The 15,661-nt window shown below is 38.6% G+C and overlaps 1 protein-coding gene across 1 annotated transcript in view; it reads left to right on the top strand.

Annotated features, from left to right (window-relative positions):
• Positions 1-9,577: 9,577 nt before the first annotated feature.
• The window catches only part of TSPAN13 (tetraspanin 13), a 31,689-nt gene continuing 25,605 nt past the window's right edge, over positions 9,578-15,661 (top strand). The window contains exon 1 of the mRNA XM_058724904.1: positions 9,578-9,837. Within this exon, the coding sequence (XP_058580887.1) occupies positions 9,775-9,837 (63 nt within the window). The 5' untranslated portion in view covers positions 9,578-9,774. The remainder of the gene's footprint in view (positions 9,838-15,661) is intronic.

Here is a 15,661-nt window from a genome sequence, read left to right as displayed (position 1 = left end):
ATTCTGTACGGAACAGAAGAATTGGCCAGTCAAGCCCTGCTCAAATTCTTGACCTATAAAATGGTGAGATATAATAAAATGGTTATTGTTTTAAGCTATTAAATTTAGGGGTAATGTGTTATGTAGAAATAGATAATGATTAGGGGTTTCCCCCAAATTTATATAGCATTACCAATAATGCATTGTGATTGTAAGTTGTAAAGCAGAAAATGTTAAACTAAATTATTGATAATAAAAAATAGATTTCAAACAACCATGCTAGAGGAAACACTGAATTATGTTTCCATCCTTTTTGTGGAAAATACTACAAAATGGTTGTCATGTAAAGAAGAAATCAGAGTGAGAAGACAAAAGAATAGGGAAAATGTATTATAGAGTTAGATAAGTGGTTAGTAAAAACAATATGAGTTTTGTGAGGTTTGTAGAATTTATCGTTTATTTTAAAAATTTATAATTTGCTGTGTTTTCTTTTTCCATTTTAGACAATTACTTTTTGCACCTAAGTTTTTTTTTTTTTTAATTTTTATTTTTGTACTCTAGTATCCTTTTTCTTAAAGAGCTCCTCCAAGTTTTCAGAACACTGCAGTCAAAGGGAAGGTCTTACAAGCTTCCAAAGAGAGAACAAAAAATATAAATTGTCATAAGCAAAGTATCAGGAATCAGAAAGACTGGATTTTTCAAAAGCACTGCATGATAAAATTTATTAGAGAAAGACCTTCAAACTTATAAAGAGAAACAAATTCCAACCTAGAATTCAATACATTAGGAGCCATTAATAAAATGAGAAGGCAGGATGAAAATATTTTCTGACTAGTGTATGGTCTCAAAAAATTTACCATGCTTCCTATTTCAGGAAAGTTTTAATCATGTGCCAGTATACTGAAACTTGTGTAAATAGGATATGACTTAACTCTGGCACACATTTATTTCCAAAAACTAGGTCTCTTTGCCCTAAATTGTACCTGCTAGACTTTGCCAAAAATATCTTGGAGACACAATTGGCACTTTATGGTAGCAACAGTTAATATACAAAACCCTCTGATGTGAAATGACAAAGGTCACCTTATCAGCTACATTCCCTAAAAAAACAGTTACTGTTCAAAAGAAAAACTTGTGCAAGAAACTAAGTTTGAAAATACACTGATGATTTTTTTGTATTTTTTTCTAGAATAACAATAATATCGTTTATATGATATAAAATCTCAGATTACTCGTACTTCAGGCTGTAAGTTTTTTTCCCCTCCTCCACTCTTCATCAGAGTAATCATCAGAAAGGGATCCTCGAGGAACATGAGGACACTCCAGGAGACCCCCTTTACCCTTTTCCAATCACTGTTTCCACACATACCTCCCCAAACGCATGACTATCCTGACGTTTTTTTTTAAATTTTTTTTTTTCAACGTTTTTTATTTATTTTTGGGACAGAGAGAGAGATAGCATGAACGGGGGAGGGGCAGAGAGAGAGGGAGACACAGAACCGGAAACAGGCTCCAGGCTCCGAGCCATCAGCCCAGAGCCTGACGCGGGGCTCGAACTCACGGACCGCGAGATCGTGACCTGGCTGAAGTCGGACGCTTAACCGACTGCGCCACCCAGGCGCCCTATCCTGACGTTTATGGCTACCCATTCCTTGCTTTTATTTAGTTTGCCTCTTTAGTGTTCATCTCTGAATACTGCATTAGAATTGATGTTTTTGAGTTTTATATAAATGGAAGGATGCACTATACATTCTTGTATTTCTGGTTTCTTTTAACCCAGTGTCTGTAAGACACATCCATATTATGGAGGTAGCTGTATTTTGTTCAGTTTCAGTTTGTGATACATTTCCACTATGTGAGTTTACCATGATTTCATTATCTATTTCCAGTACTGATGGATATCTGAGTTGTTTCCAGCTTGAATGATTTCCAGTGTGCCAGGACCTGCATTATACTATATCAATCTTATTTTAGAACTCATAAACTGTTTATAGGTAAGAGTCAGAAAGATACTTTAAAAAAAAATTAAGTACATTTGGTCACCCTTATAAATGTCAGGCTTCCTTTCATTTTCTCAAACATAATGACAGCTTATTTTAATAAATTCAGTTGACCCCTATAATTGTACCTTTTCCTATTCATTTTTTACCTATTTTTTCTCTGATATATGTGTCTTAACGAAGGCAGTATTATTATTAGCTTTCAGATATAAAAATTATGTATTTACTGAAGTAGCCACTGGACTAAATAAATGCAATACACAGTGATCTACAGTACTCAAAATGGAAAGCCTTAGATTTCCAGAAATTTCTTTCATGTGATGGAACCTTAAAAATATCATCAATTTACTTCCAATTGTACTCTCATTGGTACATCATTAATATAGCACATGAAAAAAAAAATGGAAGGGAAGATGTGGAGAAAACAGAGGCAAAGGGTAAGCAGATTATCTCATGCTGAAAGCTGATTGTCCCCCCTCATTACAGGCAGCTGATCAGTGGTCTGGTTGGTTTGTCTGGCCATCAAGCTGGATTTGCCTGTTAGGCCCTGGAATTCTCTGCAATGCTGTAAAAGCTGAATTTGCTACTACAAATGGTCACAGAAATTTAGAATTGAGATTTTAGTGCCATAGCATATGACAAGATAGTCATATATATGCATATATTTTAGTCCCATTGACATTACATAGAAGGAAATAAGTCGGTAAAAGCAAGAAAAACTTCAAGTTTAATTTGTGGTTGAAAGAAAAACTTTCTCTGAAAATGAATTATCATTTGAAGTCCTTTGGCATTAATGTTGAAACATTCTGCATAGCAAAAGGGAGACAATATTATTGTAGGATGGAGGAATATGTCACATACAATTGCTAAAACCTGGCAAAACATCAAAAAGGATAACAGGGAAAATAGCGGAAGAGAGAGATTTGGAAGGAGAGAAATAACAATTGATCAGCTGCTTTGTCTTATTCTTGGCCAAGAAATTCCCTTCTTATGCTTCACTGGATCCAAAAGATTACAAATCATCTCAAATGGAAGATTCTACAGTCCTTTCTTTCATTTGTCCAGGAGACAGAAGAATATCAGAGAATAATGGACCAAAAAAAATGTGGAATAAAAAATGTATTTGTCATTAGAAATCATTTAGCTGGATCAATTTTAGTTAAAACCATTGACAGACATTTTAGGAATTGGCATTTAATTTATTTAATAGTATTTTATTGGTTAAAGCAATATACTGGGGTTTAGCTATAGCAAGGTGTACTGTAGTTGTAGTGTTTTAAAATTGCTATATTATTTATGTGGCCATAAAATGTGCATGAACAATTTCATATTCATATTTCTGAGAAGTCTAAAAAGTTTTTTGGTAGAGTAGTTAACAATGTTGTACAAAAGCTTAGGAGTCATTTTGTTTAAGATTTATTGAAAACAATGAAATCCTTGTATTGAATTATTAAGAGGAAAATGTGGAGGTGTGCTTGGGTGGCTCAGTCTGTTGGGCGTATGGCTTCAGCTCAGGTCATGATCTCACAGTTTGTGAGTTCAAGCCCCACGTCAGGCTGTTGTGCTGACAGCTCAGAGCCTGAAGCCTGCTTTCGATTCTGTGTCTCCCTCTCTCTCTGCCCCTTCCCTGCTCACACTCTGTCTCTCTCTGTCTCAAAAATAAATAAATACTAAAAAAAAAAAAAAAAAAAAAAAAAAAAAATTAAAGAAAAATTAAAAAAATATATACATTGACCTTAAACTTGAATGCCAAAAAATAATAAAAAATTAAGGGGCACCTGGGTGGCTCAGTCAATTGAGTGGCTGACTTGATTTCGGCTCAGGTCATGATTTTGGAATCATGGGATGGAGCCCCATGTCAGCCTCTGTGCTGAGCATGGAACTTGCTTAAGATTCTCTGTTGATCTCTTCCTCTGCCCCTCTGCCCTGCTTGTGTGCACACACTCTCTCTCTTTCTCTCTTAAAAAAAAAAAAATAAAAGATTAAAATAAAAAAGTTAAGATAATATCAAGCTAAATCTAAACCATGAAGAATTTAAATTTATTTTTTATTAAATTTTTTTTTTAAAACAAATTATTCTCGTTAATTTTTTTTTAAATCTGTCTTTTAAATGTTTCTTTTTTTGAGAGAGAGAGAGACAGAGCATGAGCAGGGAAGGGGCAGAGAGAGAGGGAGACACACGATCAGAAGCAGGCTCTGGGCTCCAAGCTATCAGCACAGAGCCTAATGTGCCGCTCGAACTCATGAACCATGAGATCGTGATCTGAGCCAAAGTCCGACACTGAATCGACTGAGCCATCCAGGCACGCCCCTGTTTAAAATTTTTTAAACAGACTCTTTTTTATTTTTAAGTGAACTCTACACTCAACATGGGGCTCAAATTCACAACCCCAAGATCAAGAGTCACATGCTTTCCCAACTGAGCCAGCCAGGCACCCCCATGAAGAGTTTTTAAATGTTCGTTAAAGCCTGAAGTGGATTACCCAGATGAAGTTAGAGAATTTCCTGCCCTGATAAAATGATGAGGACTGAAAAATTCAAAGATGGTTTGAAATGTGAGTAGGGAAATATTTTTAGGGGAAAATATAGTTAGACTTATTTTTCAAGAAAATGGACCTCTCAGATCTATTGTGGAGAGCATAATTGAAGCCAGTCCCAATGTCCATCACCGCATTTGTGCTGATGTTTCTAGCCAGTGACTGAGTGTGGCAGGGATACTGAGGCAGCTGCATTGCAGGAGAGTGTGCTAGATTCTTTGCACATCTGACTCAAAGACTCTTTGCTGGCCTTGCCAAATCTTCTTAAAACCGCCCTGAAGTCTAACACCTTCCTCTCTCCCTCCTTCTCTCCCTTCTTTCCTTCCCTCTTTACTTTCACGGAAGTCAGACCTCTGTTGCATTCTTTTAGTGCTCACAGCCTTCAGTAGCACCTGGGAAACCTCACAGATGTGTCTTCCAATAAATCTCTTGCATATCTAGTACAGTCTTGGTGTCTGCTTCTCAGAGGATCCGGACTAACGCACAAGAATGCTGTTTCCCTGGCTAAAAAAAAAAAAGAGGAAGAAAGCAAGCAAGTAAGAAAAAAAAAAAAATAAAACAAAGGAGAGAGGAGTATAGCAATCTCCTAAATTGTTAAAAATTCATTTCACATTCAAGGACCAAGAAATTATATTGTAAAGCTAATTAATTTAGTTTATCTTTGTTATTTCCATCTAAAACTATTAAAAACAATATGCTTAGGAGACCCAATTTTAATTAATTAACTAATTAATTATTTTAAATATTTATTTTTGAGAGAGAGAGAGAGAGAGAGACAGAGTGAAAGTGGAGGAGGGGCAGAGAGAGACGGAGACAATTCAGAGCAGGCTCCAGGCTCTGAGCTGTCAACACAGAGCCTGACATGGGGCTGAAACTCAGACCACGAGATCATGACCTGAACCGAAGTCGGATGTTTAACCAACTGAGCCACCCAGGTGCCCCAGAAGACCCAGCTTTTAAACAAAGTAAGTTTCACTTGTCCATTTTATTGATTTTATGGCCAAAGACAATTTTATTGTACAAATACAAAACTTCCTCTTCCACTTAATAAAATAGTCTCTGAGCTTAGTCTCCATTGAAACTCTCTGAGAACTATAGTCCAATGTTCTATTCTTTTTCTCACATTAAAAAAAAAAAAAACAAAAACACAGTTTGTTAACAAAGGGGCAATATGGAGGCATTATATGGAAAAAGGACATTACCTATGGCAGATTTTATTTTCCAAAGACACACTGCAGCATTTCCCATATATGTGCTCCTCTGCAATGTGACCTTGCAACCCTCCCATAATAGGTCTGTGTTCCCTCACCTTAATATGGGCAGGCTCATACTGCTGTGGGCATACCAGTAGGTAGAAGTGACCATTCATGGATCTGTGAGTTGATATCTCTTACTACCTTTGGAAAATTCCCGACCGTTATTCTCTTTATATATGTCTTTTGTCCCATTTTTTTTTTTTTTTTTTTTCTCCTTCTGGAACTGCACACACACTATTTGATTTTGTCCTAAAGGTATCAGAGGCTCTGAACTATTTTTTTCACTTTTTTTTTTATTTTGTGTTTTAGTCTGAGTAATTTCTATTTATCTCTCTTTCAACTGAATTTTTTCTTCTGTTTTATCCAGTTTTCTTAAATCACATTAAATTTTTTTTCTGATTGTATTTCTCATTTCATTTACATTTTTTCCAATAATCTTGATCTTTCTGCTGAAATTCTCCGTATGTTCCTGCATGTTTTCCACTGAATATTTAACACATTTATCATGTTTAGTTTTCAGGACCTGTCTGAAAATTTGAACATCAGGATCATCTCTGGGCCTGATTCTATGGATCATTTTTTTCTTTTGACCATAAGCCAAATTTTTTTGATTATCCACACCTTTCATAATTTTTGATTGTGTGTCACAGAGTGTATATAAAAGAACTGTTGAGAATGTATTAAATGATACAGGCCTTATTCTATCAGGCTGCTATGCTGGGTGCCTACCTCGATAGAAGAAAAAATACAGGTTTAATTAGATTCAGTCAGCATTGGCTTCAAATATTTTGATCAAGACCTTTTTTCTACAGGAAGGAGGTCTGTATGGAGAACGCTTTGTACTTTGTGCTCAGTCACCAGCTTTTTGAACCTTGGAAGTTCTCTGTTTTATAACCTGGCTGCTGCCATTTTGTCTGCCGTGGAGTGGTCTTTGTTCTCCAGTCATGTTCTCTGCTTTCAGTCATGTCTTTGTAAGATCTCTCCTTATCCTGCTGTTCTATTTCAGGCATGGAGGATTCTTACAATATATCATAGGGGGATTTCTCTCTTCTACCCCCTTAGCCTTGAGTAGCCAATGCCTTGGATTAGGTCAAGAATCAGATTGCTCCATAGGGGTCTTTCTCGTCTTGCCCATCCTGATCCAGCTGTTAACCACTTTCTTGTATTTGGGGAAGATCTGTGAACCTTGAGATAGTTGGGGAAGGAGTACTCTTCTCTGACCACAGACTTTGAAACTTGTAACCCCTGTACTAAGTGAAGGTTCATGGGTTAAATCTGGCAAGCAATCATAGACTCACTCTGTAGCTGGAGCCCCCTGGATTATACACTGTCACACCAGTTCACACATGGGCAATAAAACATGGTTAAAAGATCACCTCATTTCTCTTTGTCCCTCTCTATGCAGTCTTCTTTCTACAGCCGACCCACACAAGATAATGGCAACTGTGAACTTTTCTTCCTAAGACTGTCTTATTACTTCCCGGATTTTCGTTCTTTTAGATGTCTTTAGGTCTTCAATTCTCTGACAGTTTTTGTTGTTGTTGTTGTTTTGTTTTGTTTTAAACTGTGAATTTGTAACATATCTGGCTTATTCTTATTGCGATGGAAATAAGTGGTCTTTTATAAATCCTAAGGAGAAATTCATCATGTTCACTACCTCCCACCCTCCTCCCAATTTGCAGTAGTTCCTCGGTTTTCCCTATCAAAGCCCATAAATCCTATGAGGCAATGCTTCTACCACTACAACTCTTGCCCGGCTTTTGTAATTGTTCCCTAAATTCCCCTTTAGACTTCAGGAAAATCATAACTACCCATTCTTGCTAGAGCTGAACCGCTCCATTATTTTTTCTTAGCTTCCTTTAACTTTGTCCGCACTTTAAAAAATAGTCTCTTTATTAAACTCTTTTCAATTATGCTATTTGAATGAACTATATCCTTCCTGCTGGACCCCTAACCAGTAGGTGGCCTTTCGTTGAGATAAAGAAAGAGAGTCAGCCCACAGGGAGATAGTAGAAGATATTATGAAGGAGGCAAAAAAAGAGTTGCCATGACTAGGGGGAGCAATGAAGTGGTACAATATTGGTGGCCTCCAGGAATGAGAAGTGGATGAACCGATCTCCTTGCTCGGACTTCTTTAGTAAGGTTTTGGCTTTTACAGTGGAAGGCTGAGCAGCATTGTATTGTTTGGGTTGGATGGTCATTTTCTAGAGTGATTTTTGGAATACTTCGGGGTGTACAGAAAAGATTAACGTGGAATACAAAAGCAAAAGAATCAATGGAACCTTCTTGGTGTGGTGGGATTTGGGGAAGTAAGGAGAGCTTAGAAGACAGAGCAGGAAATTCCAAGAACACTAACTATTTCAACCAATTGCAGTGTTCTACTTAACATATGTTTTAGGGCCACCTGGGTGGTTCAGTGGGTTAAGCGTGGGGCTCTTGATTTTGGCTCAGGTCACGATCCCAGCATTCCATTTGTGAGTGCTGACAGCATGGGGCATGCTTTGGATCCTCTCCCTCTCCCTCTGCTCCCCTCTAATAAATAAATAAACTTAAAAAAAATCCATATATTTAGCATTTGCTATCACATAATTTACTCAGTATGAACCTTTAGGTTCCATATAAATATCTGAACATTTCTTTATAAGAACCTGTTTTGGTAGATGGTACTATGAAACAACCAAGCCTTTACTGGCTTAGCTTAGGTGCCTGGAACACAGCAGGCATTAGAAAACTATTAGTCTTGGGGTGGCTGGGTGGCTCAGTCAGTTAAGTATCTGACTTCAGATCAGGTCGTCTGTGGCTTCCAGCCCTGCCTCAGGCTCTGTGCTGACAGCTCAGAGCCTGGAACCTGTTTCAGATTCTGTGTCTCCTTCTCTCTGCACCTCCCCTGCTTGTGCTCTCTCTCTTTCAAAAATAAATAAACATTAAAAGAAAAAAGCCTATTAGATCTACTAATACTGGCCTACACTTATTGAGCAGTTTGTGCCAGGCACTGTGCAAAAAAGTGCTTAACATAATATCTCAATTTATAGGTGAGAAATCTGAGGATACAAGATGCATTTCCGCAGTAGACAGTCAATAAAGTGATAATGGACTGACTTGAGGTGAAGACTGTATCATTTAAATATTTTTCACAATTCTTATTTGGGAAAAAAAGAAAAATTTATTGATATTTAGTATTGAAAGACAAAAATAACCTCTCCTGATTTTCTCTGGCATGCACGTATTCATAGTTTATCAGTATTTGCAAATTCCTGTAGGGTAAATTTGACGTGACAGGAGTCACATTTATGGGCCATGTACTGTACCCATTTTCCTAGAGAAGCCGAGAATTCGCTCTCTCCTTTTATTCCTTCCCTTATTTCCTTCCTTTTATTTCCCCCCACTTCATTCTCTCTTTTAAATCATTCACATTCGTTTATTTATTTCTCCATTTATTCCTGCCTTCCTTCAAACAAGGCCAGGTGCTTAATTTTAAAATCTCATTCAAAATGGTGCCACGTCATCCACCAGGGCCAAGAACCGAGAGGTGCTGTCATATTTCTCCCTGCCAGCGTGGATCTCCGTCGAGCCCCGCCCTCTTCTCCTCACCTGCTCCCCAGGAAACGACGGGGAGGCCGCTGTCACACGGTCTGGCCTCGAGCTAGGTCCCCTACGGCCTCCACCCCCTCCCCCTCGGCCCCGGGCCGTCTAGCCTCTCCCGGCTGCCGGCAGGCGGAGCGCATTTATTTGCATATTTCTACCTTTGTTCCCTGCCGGCGGCCAATCAGCGCGCGGGGCGAGGCGGGGGTGCTGGGCGGGGCTCGGGCTCAGGCTCCAGCTGCTGCGGCCGCAGGTTCCAGAGCGGGTTCGAGCCGCGGCGGGCGCGCAGCGCACTGCAGCCGCAGCCCAGGCCTCCCACCCCGGCCTCGACCAGGCCTCAAAGGCAAGGACAAAGAGGCTGTTCCGGAGGCTCCGCCCGAGCCTCGTTTACCTGCGATTTCGGCAACCACAGGCTCCAAGATGGTTTGCGGGGGCTTCGCGTGTTCCAAGAACTGCCTGTGCGCTCTCAACCTGCTGTACACAGTGAGTACCCTGAACCGGTTCCTCCCCGCCTGCGGGCTTTGCACCTGCTCGGTTGCTCCTTGGTTCCCCTGCCTGACCAGCGACTCTGACTTCATTCCGCACCCCTTCCCGTCTTCCCACGCTCTGCGCGCCCCTGACCTCACCATCACTCCCCGCCGGAGACCAGGAGCCGGCTCTTGTCGCAGTCTCTTCCTTTCCCTCATTGTGAAACCGCCGTCTTTCTGGCTCACTGGCCGCGTCTCTGCCACATTGCTCTACCCCGCCCCCTCACCCACCGCCTTGTTTTTCTGTCTTTTGACCAGACCTTTCCACTTTCCCATCCCTATCCCTTCTGATACTCGCTCCTGGCTTCCAACCCCGTCTGGGGCGGGTTTGGAGGCGGGAGAGCAGCCTCAGGTTTGAGGACAGTTTTGCAAAAATAGCGTGATCTGAAACTGACAAGGCGGCATATGGATGGTGTGCATCTTGGTTAGCTCTCCGTGCTCTTGTGATTTAAATTGAGGTCACCGAGTAGGTTCACAGGATATCCGCAGCTTCCGAAGTTTGTTTCGTGCTTACATAAAGGGATGCCTTTTTTTTTTTTTTTTTTGTCAGTTTGTTCATACTGGATGCTTTTTCCATGTGGTCTCCTGATTTATTAATATCCTAACTCCATTTTAAGCAAAATCCTCCAGTAAATAAGCAAGCCTCCACTCAAGTCTTTCCTTTCTCTGCTAATAAGCTTGGGCCTTTTAGTTTTAATGGTGCAGTCTACCTCTGTGATTTTTGAGGTGCAATTCTGGACGAATGGAGAATGGGAGAGCAGTTGCCGTTTATTGATTGCCTATCACAGCCCAGGTCTTCATTCATGATTTCATTCCTCATTCTGACAGCCATCTGAGGCAAGGGACATTGTGTAAATCTTAAACATAAGATAACAGACCAAAAAGGGTTTTAATAAGTTGGCAAGTCAGGAATAGAACCTAGGCTGTGAGATCCAGATCTTTCCAAAGGCTTCTCTCCCAGGTGGAAGAAACTTCCTCTTCTGTCATCATCCCTCCATCATAGTCTATCTCCCTTCTATAAATACACCTGCTGGTTTGCAGCACCCACCCTGAAAACAAACCCAGTTCTCCTGTATTAGCAGCGAGCTAGGCCATCTGTGCAAGCTTAGGTTACATCCTAGGAATGGAGAGGCTGCCTTGTGGTCACCAACAGGAGAGAGAGGCTGGATTGGTTTACCATTAATGTTCCTTTGTACATGAACATGCTTGCAAAGCTTTGAAGGCAAGACAGTGGAATCAAGTATGCTTTTCTGGTTAGTTAGTAGGAATCTAATCAACATGGTCACAGATAGTAGACTTGGGAGAAAAATTGTAAAACACCTGGTGATTCAGCTCCTTGTAATTGGAGACCCATGTCAAGTTTCAAACCAAAATTCACCTTTGTCTTGCTTAAAGCATGCTTATCTTATTGACTGTATATTAAGTAAGTGCTGACCAATTCTCCAGGTATTTTCTTTTCTTGGCATGAATGGCCTGCTATTCAAATTCATCATTTTGTGCCCTGACTTTCGCCCTCTCCCCATGATTTGGTCACCTGTTCCCCAGACACTTAGTCTTATAATATCTGCTTACACACAGTAGAAAGTGTACTTTGCATGCTTACTTGGCTGTGGGGCCTATATAAATTAATGTGCAATCTATGTATGTATATCTATATCTATATACACATATATATGTGTAATATATATTATATATACATGTTAAAAGACAAGTTATTTTTAAGTCTAGTTGTTTTCAAGATATGTCATTTTTGGTTGTATTTAGTGTGTATCAGGAAAGCAAGGAGAAAGGTGATCTAAAGGAACATTTTAAGATTTTTATATCTATTCCAACTTATTGGCCTTCAGAATGCATTCTATTGATTTTTAATAGTTATGTAGTAAACCTTAATTAGAAGTCACAAGGCTATATAATAGTTAGCACCCTATTAAATCCTAGACTTTTTAGATAAAACGGGCATTTCTTAAGATGAATTAGTGTCTACTCTTTATGCATTGTGAACAAGCTTAAGTGAGTTCAGCAGTTTAAATTGGAGGTGAATGAGACTTACAAGTTGGACCAGGTCTTAAATAGATGCTGACAATAGCCACTACTATTATTTAGATTCCACATCTTCGTTGGAACATTTTAAGATGAGAAATGTGAAGTAGTTAGGATTGAGGATTGAGGTTGAGGGTGGATTGAGGGTGAAGGATTGAGGGTGAAGACTGAGGAGACATTTCCTTCTAAGGTGGAACTAGGTGGACCTTTCATAGGTTCCAATCCCACCAGGGTAACTACCTCTAAAATAGGCGCAAAGTTGCAGGATGAGTCTGAGATCATTCCTGAAAGTGTTAGTAAGATCAGGATTGCATACGGGAGTGGCAGGTGTAAAGGCCATGGCCTGCTTTTGTGTTGAAGCATTTTCTTGAGGAACTTAAGACTCTACAAGCCCAACTGTCCACATGCTCAAGTGGCCTGCTGGTGAGCCTAAATTGAGAGCAGAATTCATGATCAGACCAGAATGCATGTCACTGAAATAGCTTGGAAGGAACTTCCCCTGAACCTGTCTTGGACTTCTGATCACTAGCCAACGGAACAACAGTTGATTTTTGTTGTTATTTATGGTTGGGTCATTTTAAATCAATAGGATCCCTAGCTTTGAATAAGTTTAAGTTAGTGTAGTGAATATAAACTGTTTATAGATATGGTAGGAAGAGGAGAAGCCGAGTTCTCTTCCCTGCATTTTCATGGTGTTATGAGAAAAAGAAAGGCTTGCTTCAGAACTTCGTATTAAAGTAACTGAACATTTCTTCATTCAGTAAATATTTATTTATTTATAACAGGCACTGTTCTCAGCCTGGGAAGACAGCAGTGAACCAGACTGGGCTTTAAAATTAATGTGCTTTGTGAAGCCTCGTTTTTTAAAATGTACTTTTTTTCCGTATGACCTCAGGAGCTTTGTTCAGTGAATAAATTTGCCTCGTGTATATCCCGCTGAGAACATTGAGAGGTAATAAACACATACAAAGGCAAATACCAATTCTGTGAAAACAGGATCTAATTGGGATTCGTGAAGTGGGAAAACTAAATGTGATATAAGGGAGGGACTGACGTTAGCTGACGTAAAATTTAGGACTAGGAGACATCTTTGTGGATTAGAGAAGTGGGAAGGGAAGAAGCTGTAATAGAGTCAGGGAAACATAGAAAGAGTGTGAAACTTTTTCATAGTGCTTAGGATATAAATGCAAATGAGAGCTACTTTGGGAAAATGGTCTATTTTATTTTTCATGGTTTATTAGAAAATAATTTTGGTTGGAAATGTTCTGACAAATCATGAAAAACAACTTTTTTAAATTATAAGGGGTGCCTGGGTGGCTTGGGCAGTTGAGCGTCTAACTCGGCTCAAGTCATGATCTCGGGGTTCTTGAGTTTGAGGCCCACATCCGGCTGGGCTTGCTGCTGACAGTGCAGATCTCGCTTCTGTTCCTCTTTCCCCCTGTCTCTACCCCTCCCCGGCTTGTGCACTCAAAAATAAATTAAAAAATATATAAAATTATACTTCTGATTTATGGAGAATTTTCAGAATATGAAATAAATGTTATACTAAAATATGTTAACATTTAGAAGATTTATAATTTATCTCCTTGTACTTCCTAAACAGAGAAGAAGAGGCTTGAAGGAGTTGTGCTAATTTTCAATATATATATAATATATTATATATAAAATACACATGCACATGTATGAATAGTTTTAATTGAGAATGTAAAGAACATAAATAACTAATCTTAAAATGAGAAATGTCATTTCAGGAGTTTGTTTCTTTTTCCATATTCATTCTTTAAATTCTTTCCAAGTTTGTTTTATTGATTTCTTTTATTTTTTGCAATTTTTTTCCCCTATACCTTTGGTTGCTTTGGGAAAAATCTCCATACAGCATCAAAAATTATACTGATTTACATCCATTCTAAGACCCTGAATTACAATGATTTACCTCTTTCTCTCTCGGAAATTGTATTGTCTTAAAATAGATAAAACATACCATATTTATAGATAAAAAATATATCTATACAGTCTATAGGGAGAAAAAGGGATTCAGGAAGAAAACGTAAGTCTAAATACCAACTCTACAACTTGCTTGGAATTTATCGTTGGGCAAACAGCTCACTTTATTTGAGCTTCAGTTTTTCCATTTATAAACTGGTGATGATATTTTTCACTCTTCCCAATGAGTTTTTAGGATAAAATGGAAAAATGTGGGCAAACGCTTTGGATGTACTACAGAAAGCAAAGAAAAAAAAAAAAAAAAAAAAAAAAAAAGTTGTTCCAGCCTCAAGTGGAAAAAGTTTATTTTAAATTTCTGAATTACAAACCTGCATGCGATGATGAAAATATTTTTAGGCTATTGGGGTTTCTAACACTTAAGGGTAGTTAGTGTTGACTCAAGCAGACTCTATGGAGGCATGAGTTCATGGCCTGAAAATAGTAATGTTAATCTTTCAGTTGTAAGGAAAAAATGATGGAAGCACAGTAGGTGTAAATATGGAATGATTAACCTGTGTATGGTTTTTTTTTTTTTTTTTTAGTCACTCTGGTCATCAGGGTGCTGGAAAACTATAATTTTGTTCAGTCTTAACTCTAAAATAAATGCCACCATCACTGCAGCCAAAGAAAAACCTATGTATTGCTGTTACTTTCAAATGATGACACTTGTCATTTTTCAAAATTCGGAGCGTCAGTTTTCAAATTATTCCTGTTTCATATTTTAATGTGTGGTTAGGTGTATGTGATTTCTCCCTGTGTTCCTGTTCACTCTGCTGAATGAATTTAAAATGGTTACATGGTTGCTGAATATTTTCTTGTGTTTTGAATTTAAAAATGATTCACTGTTGACAAAACCTGAGATTTTTCACATGATGCTGTTGTGCTGATATTTATAGTCTGCCTTTGTGCCAAATGCGTTTGTAAAATTTCCCAACTTTCGATTTAAAAATGGTAACCCAAATGTGCTATTTATGCCATTTCTCACTTGAAGTGAGGTTATTGACTTTCGTAAAGTTTAACAACATGAGTCAAGAGGCATTGCAAAAAAAGAAACAATTCATTTTGGGAAAAATTGCATTTCAGCCCAAATCCGAAAAGTGAGATTTGAGTATGTCAGTGGCTTGATTTACACACAGTTTTAAGTGGTTTAAAAATGGGCTATTATCACTTCGAACACATTTGGATTACTGGTGAAGGCAGGTTAGGTTTAGATACTCTTCCTTCACCTGAATTTATCCTCCCAATTATTTTATGGCTGTGAAATGAATGACCCAAACCCATTTGTGATAATAGAGGAAAACTCTTAGTGAAATCAACCCAAATTCTTTAACACGCCATTCAAGATCTTTCCCCACCCACCCCTCCTGTCTGCATCCCTTTACATATTTCAGCCACACAGAATTCCCCACACAAAATGCCCTTTGTTGCCTTTCCATCTTTGCTGATCCCCTGCCCTCAACCTATAGTACCTTGTCCTGTCTTTGTAAAGTTACTCGAATAAAGCCTCATTTCTTTTCAAAGGCGTTGTTTCCTTAAATTTTTCCTTGGGTATCTTAATACTCAAGTGCCACTCCAGACTAATTCAGTCAGATCCAGGAGAGAGGGAAGGCATGTGATTATTTTTTTAAACCTTTTTAAAACTTCCTACCTAATTCTAAATTACACTGAAGGCTGAGAGTCAGTAATGTAAGATTTTGTTTTACTCTGTCTTTGCCCTTGACCATACCTACTCTCCATATTGTAGATTGCTTTGTGTT

This window comes from Neofelis nebulosa, chromosome 4, assembly GCF_028018385.1.
Source record: "Neofelis nebulosa isolate mNeoNeb1 chromosome 4, mNeoNeb1.pri, whole genome shotgun sequence".
NCBI lineage: Eukaryota > Metazoa > Chordata > Mammalia > Carnivora > Felidae > Neofelis > Neofelis nebulosa.
This window is presented reverse-complemented; position numbering and strand designations above follow the sequence as displayed.